The sequence below is a fragment of the Cryptomeria japonica genome, chromosome 4 (assembly GCF_030272615.1).
Source record: "Cryptomeria japonica chromosome 4, Sugi_1.0, whole genome shotgun sequence".
NCBI lineage: Eukaryota > Viridiplantae > Streptophyta > Pinopsida > Cupressales > Cupressaceae > Cryptomeria > Cryptomeria japonica.
The window spans coordinates 630,076,400-630,082,619 of record NC_081408.1 but is presented as its reverse complement, the minus strand read 5'-3'; the positions used below and the strand labels follow the sequence as shown (position 1 = coordinate 630,082,619).

The 6,220-nt window shown below is 34.5% G+C and overlaps 1 protein-coding gene across 1 annotated transcript; it reads left to right on the top strand.

Moving 5' to 3' along the window:
- The first annotated feature begins 1,335 nt into the window (after positions 1-1,335).
- LOC131079080 (probable inorganic phosphate transporter 1-3) lies at positions 1,336-2,916 on the top strand. Its single transcript, XM_058016970.2, has one exon. It carries the CDS (start codon positions 1,336-1,338, stop codon positions 2,914-2,916), a length of 1,581 nt encoding a protein of 526 aa, XP_057872953.2.
- The last annotated feature ends 3,304 nt before the right edge of the window (positions 2,917-6,220 follow it).

Genomic DNA, 6,220 nt, shown 5'->3' with positions numbered 1-6,220 from the left:
GCTGCAAGTGTTGGAAGTTGAAGTCCAACGGACTCCTTCCCTGTTTGTCGCCAAAACTCTTGGCTATTCATATTCTTCCTGGAAGCTCTTTAAGAGCTGATTGTAATTCATTTTCTAAAGTTGATTGCCAGAGCTGATTGCAGCTGTGTAGATGTAAACCAGATTGGTGAATAATATAGTGATTCCCCTGCTTCAAGTGTGGATGTAGGCAATTGCCAAACCAGATAAATCTGTGTGTTCTTGTTGTTTGTGTTGTGTATATTTAATTGTTGTCTGCACTCGACGAGCGATAACAAATATTTATTCTAAATTTTAACCATACAAATTGTTATTAATAGTATTATATTTAAAATGACTACTTAAAAATATAAGTAGAAAAATTAAATATTCATAAGTTATTAGTGCGACAAATAATTTCTTAAAATGCTGAGCAGTAGTTGATAACCAAAATAAGCTAACTGTGGTGTTGCATGGACACCTGTCTTTAATGATGAAACATGAATTAATTGTGAGAACAAACTTAAAAGTCCAATTTTTCTGTATTTATGTTTCTATACAAAGGAGGTTAAATGCAATAAATAAATTCTAATCATGTATATTTAGAATTCTTTCTATTTAGCAAATGCACAAATATTATCATGATAAATATTTCCTTGAGAAACAATAAAACCAGTTTTAAAGGAATACAAATTTATAAGACAAATAAATTGTTCTATTGATTCCAAACTTTACAATAACCATATAAAGATCTTAGATACATCAAAATACTTTAGATTCTTATCATATAAAACTTAAGTTATTAAAAAAACAAACAAAACAAAAACTAAATCTTTAAAGAACTAAAAGTTAAAAACTGTATTACAGATGATTTTACTAAATATTTGAAAAGTCCAAATACACAATATCGATTAAACATCTTTGCACCATAGTGTCTATCTAGTATTGTTAATTTAAATTTTAACCAATCTTCAATAATTGTCATGTTCATGTAATATATCAGCCCGGGAGATGCTAACGATAATCTTTCGTGATCTCCACGCCCAACGCGGCGTTTTATAAAACGACATAAGCTTATCTTGTTCGAGCTCTTCCTAGAATTTTGTTCCTAGCCGAAAATCGTCGTTGTTATCACCGTCCGAATAAGCACAATATGCACGTCAAAGGCATTGCCCCAACCGGATTAAATTGTCAGAAGTACGTTCAAGAATATACTATACCAGCTGCAAAGCTATGGGGACGGGAGGATGCAGAAATTAAACTAAAGCATTTCTCTCAAAAAGATTAAAGCAAGACATTTTCCCTTTTCCAATTCAGTGCAATCTAGAGTGACTAGAAATGGCACTCAAAGTACTGTCTGCACTCGATGGAGCGGCAACACAGCTCTATCATTTCACTGCAATAATTATCACAGGCATGGGCTTCTTCACGGACGCTTACGACTTGTTTTGCATCCCGCCCGTCTCCAATCTGCTTGGAAAAATCTATTACAAGAAAGATAATGGCGGTCTCTTACCCATTCATGTAAAAGCTCTAGTTAACGCAACAGCTTTATTCGGAGCATTGGCTGGCCAACTGTTCTTCGGATGGCTTGGGGACAGGATGGGGCGAAAGAAGGTCTATGGAATTACTCTCAAGTTGATGGTCGCCACTTCGATTGCTTCGGGCTTTTCCCTCGGCCGCTCTCGCAGGTCTGTATTGACATGCTTATGTTTTTTCAGGTTCTGGCTGGGGTTTGGCATTGGCGGGGACTACCCACTCTCTGCAACAATCATGTCCGAATATGCGAATACCAAAACCAGAGGAGCTTTTATGGCTGCTGTATTTGCAATGCAGGGTCTTGGAATCATTGCTGGAAGTACAGTTGCTATAATTGTCAGCAAATTTTTTGGAACAGGGCGTTCAATTCCATCCGAAGACCAGCAGGACATGGTGTGGAGGATAATCCTGATGTTCGGAGCAGTTCCTGCAGGTTTAACGTATTATTGGCGAATGAAAATGCCAGAGACAGCTCGTTACACGGCGCTCGTGGCTAAAAACGTCAAACAAGCAGCAGCTGATATGTCTAAAGTTCTTGATGTGTATATTGAAGTAGATGAAGACAGTGTCTTAAGTCTCGAAAGCCTGGAGGAACAATTTGGGTTGTTTTCCTGGGGTTTCGTAAAGCACCATGGCCTACAGCTGCTGGGCACTACATCCACTTGGTTTTTCGTCGACGTTGCATTTTACAGCAGTAATTTGTTGCAGATCGACTTATACCGCAATACAGGGTTGTTGCAGAAATCGTCTGAGTATAAAAATCCGGTGCATGAAGTTTTTCGGAGTGCGAGGGCACAGGCATTGGTTGCCTTGTGGGGAACTCTGCCGGGGTATGTATTCACCATTTTTCTAGTAGATCGTATTGGCCGGCGTATAATTCAGCTTGTAGGATTTTTTTTTATGTCAGTGTTTTTATTTGCGCTTGCCTTCGCATTCAAACATTGGGTAAATGAATCGAAAGGAGGATTTATTGCGATTCATTCTCTGATATTTTTCTTTACTAACTTTGGTCCCAATACAACGACTTTTATTGTGCCGGCGGAGTTATTTCCTGCACGACTGCGATCAACGTGCCATGGCATTTCTGCAGCTGTTGGAAAAGCAGGCGCCATAATTGGAGTAGTCGGCTTCTTGTATGCATCGCAACCCAAGGATAAGCACCAGGATTCATTTGGTGTTGGAGAAAATGACCATCTTACCGGCATAGGACAGGGAAACGCCTTGATTCTTCTTGCAGTGGCAAGCTGCCTGGGTTTTTTGTGTAGCTTTTTGATACCAGAAACAATGGGGAGATCTTTGGAGGAAAACGATGTACAAGCATCTCGATCTACAGCTGAAGTGGAACTCCAGGCTGAGTTTGAAAAGCATAACTTAATATAGAAGAGACAGACTCACCATAGCCAGTGTTGTGGTGCAGGTTTACTGATATAATAAATGTCAGTGTAAAACATTGTAATTGTCTTTTGTTATAATTGGATTGTAAATAATGGAATTCTGATGATGTTTTAATAATCATCTAAACATTTATCAAGGAAGGAATTTCATTAAGACACAAAATAAAAAAAATTAATAAGAAAACAATAAAAAAAATCAATATAGAAATATTAAATTTTTATTATATGGATTTACTTTCTATTCTTCCCAATACTTACGTAATGATATAATATTAATTTAACAAACTAAAATCATTTGAATTTGTAAGTGATCTCAATTTTTATCTAAAATTGACACAAAAATCTAGAAGTTTATTTTGTCAAATGTCTCCAACAAATTTATCACATTCTTAAAAAATCAGATTATGTATATATTTTTTAAACTACACAATATTAGTTGCCATAGATTTTGATAATCTCAAAATAATGAATAATTTTTCCAACGAATTTATCACATTCTTACAAAATCAGATTATGTACAGATTTTTTAAGCTACATAATATTAGCTGCCATAGATTTTGATAATCTCACAATAATGAACAATTTTGAAAAACTTCATGTAGTGCCTTTCTCACCATTGGGTCATGCAATTCCACTACTATACTCTTTGATACAGCTTGCCTCATGTTAGTTATGTAACTACCCTTGCTAATGTTCCACATCTACAACACCAAATGACCAATGCTATTTTCTTATATCTCTACATTATAGTTCTTAGTATGGAATCATGCGCAACTCATTTTTCTTTGTATGCAAGTTGTATTTTGATTGAAGAAATTGAGTCATTGATTACATCATTACTTCAAGAGGTGCAACCCTACATGGTAGGAATAGAAGGTTAGTAAATCTATCTACATAAAAACAATGGCTTGGCATTCCTGATAAATACGTTTGACATCCAGATTGTTATAATTGACATGCAATGTGGCGGCAGTAAGGTATTATAATTGAAATGTACCGCATTATAATTGAAATGCAATGTGCTGGTGGTAAGTTGTTACAATGTGTGTGCAACATGGTGGCAGTTACAAAGTGAATGAAGTGACTATTGAGTTTCCAATTCGGTGATGATTCTTGATGTTTTCTTGATGGTAATAGAAAGAAAGACAATGAAGACCACATTTGCATTTGCATTAAACGAATGGGGAAATTTCGCAACAATTTCATTCTTATCAATTTCATACCTATTTATGAAGGCAGAGCAAACAAACACAAAAGAATGATAAATTTGATTCATTTTATAATTGATTACAATTGCCTCTTTTTATTGAGGTCTTAAAAACATCTGGAATACATCACAGTCGAAACATATGCATAGAAAATTGACTGGAGGTTACTAGGAGAGATGTCCAGAATTTTATGTGAAGCTTTTGTTATACATGCTCAGCTTCTCGATTTCACTTTTTCTAGCGTCTAATGACTAATGTTCTCCTTCTCTTCTTTGTCTTTTAGTTAGTACCAAGTCTTCAAACTTACTCAAATTATTTTCTTGTATGATATCTTCAAATATTTTCTTCAACTATGATGTCTTTCTCTTGGCTTCCTCCAACTATTGCAACAATCTCTTAAAAAATTCAATACTTTAATTGAGACCTTCCCACGGCTTCACTACATATAGATGTTTTCCTAGACAATAAGGAAAACCATTTATCTTTCTTGAGAATTCAAGTATTTCACGCTTCCTATAAACATATGAACATTTATGCTAAATATAAGGTTTTGACCATACGTGTAATCTTTTGCTTTGATCCATAATTCTATCCTTCATCCATTTTTTTGCGTCTAGTAATAGAGTCATTCTTTGGCACTTTGTTCCAACATGTCTTCTCACAATGATTTCCCAAACCAATCATTTCCTTTATCTATTGCATATCCAAGGCCCTCATACTTTGGCCTAATTATTAGCTCAATTGGTTTTCTCATTCCCTGTTCACACATTCTTAATCCTTTACCTTCATAACCTATTTTCTGTGTGATATTCAAACCAACATTTGGAAAACAATTTTTTTTAATCTCATCACATCTAATAGGATTTGCAAATTTAAACTCATTTATTATCTTCAACTTTGCTTTCTTTATCATAAACATCTTCAGTAAAATCACATTTACAAATTGATTGATTAGAGGAACAACACAAATTCTCAATATCATATGAAACATCACAAATTGATGGCTTGAATTTTTAACATGCATTTTGATTTTTCAACAACTTTTTCTTCTAAATCTTCATTTTTCTTCTTAACCTCGTCAAACAATTTCACTCTTTCTTCAAACTCTTCATTTTTTTTAAAACTTTCACTAAATCATTTTCATGATCATCATAGGTATTCATATTTATTCTTTCCAAACTCCTTTAAATTTTCTATCAATTTCAAATTGCATTCTTTAACATTCATCAATTCTTCTTCCAAATTATCTTTTCCCTTCTCCTTCCTTACTCTTTTACCAACCTTTCCCATTTAGACAAAGGATTTTAACTTACCTTGGGAGATTAGCTACTATGATTTGGACAATACCACGTACCTTCACTCTTCTATGATTTTCTTTGTCACCATGGTAACCAATCCTCTATCAGTTGTTGTACTATGGCAAATGCAAGCATATGGCTAAACACACCTTCAATGACATCTTAATATATGCAATTTCTTACATATACACAACGCATGTTTTCTTTGAGCATGACATTATCTATCTTTTGATGGAGAAACAATCTTTAAATACTCAAACTTTTTAACTTATACTTCATTTAATATTCTTCACAATTTTAATAAAAAATACTTTCACCCAAATTTTACAGCTTTAATATCTTTCACGAAAAGAACAATAATTTTTACCAACAAATAATTATTACCTTTTTATATCAATGGGTGGATTGACAACTTCTGATCTTCATTTAACTCTCTCTTGTTGACCAATGATAGATCTTTCCTTATTCTTCCTCATCATACCAATGTTAGTGCATCAGATCATATTATAACTTTGTAGTTAAGCACACAAGGGTTGGAGTAGTACTGCGATGGATGACCTCCCAAGAATTCTAGTGTTGCACCCTTTGTACAGCCTCAATTGACCTAGTTGTTGAGAATTTGTGCTTTTCAAAAAAAAAGATCACAAGTTCAAATCCAAGAAAGGGCAAGGTATGTATGCCTCGTTTATAGCACAATTAGGTGCCTCTTGCAAGGAGTACAAGATAGTCTCATATTACTATAAGCCATCATTAACCCACATAAAGACTGTCTCACATCATGAAC

Bases quoted from the DNA above. Each gene is read 5' to 3' on its own strand.
- LOC131079080 (XM_058016970.2), top strand. From the start codon at position 1,336: ATGGCACTCAAAGTACTGTCTGCACTCGATGGAGCGGCAACACAGCTC.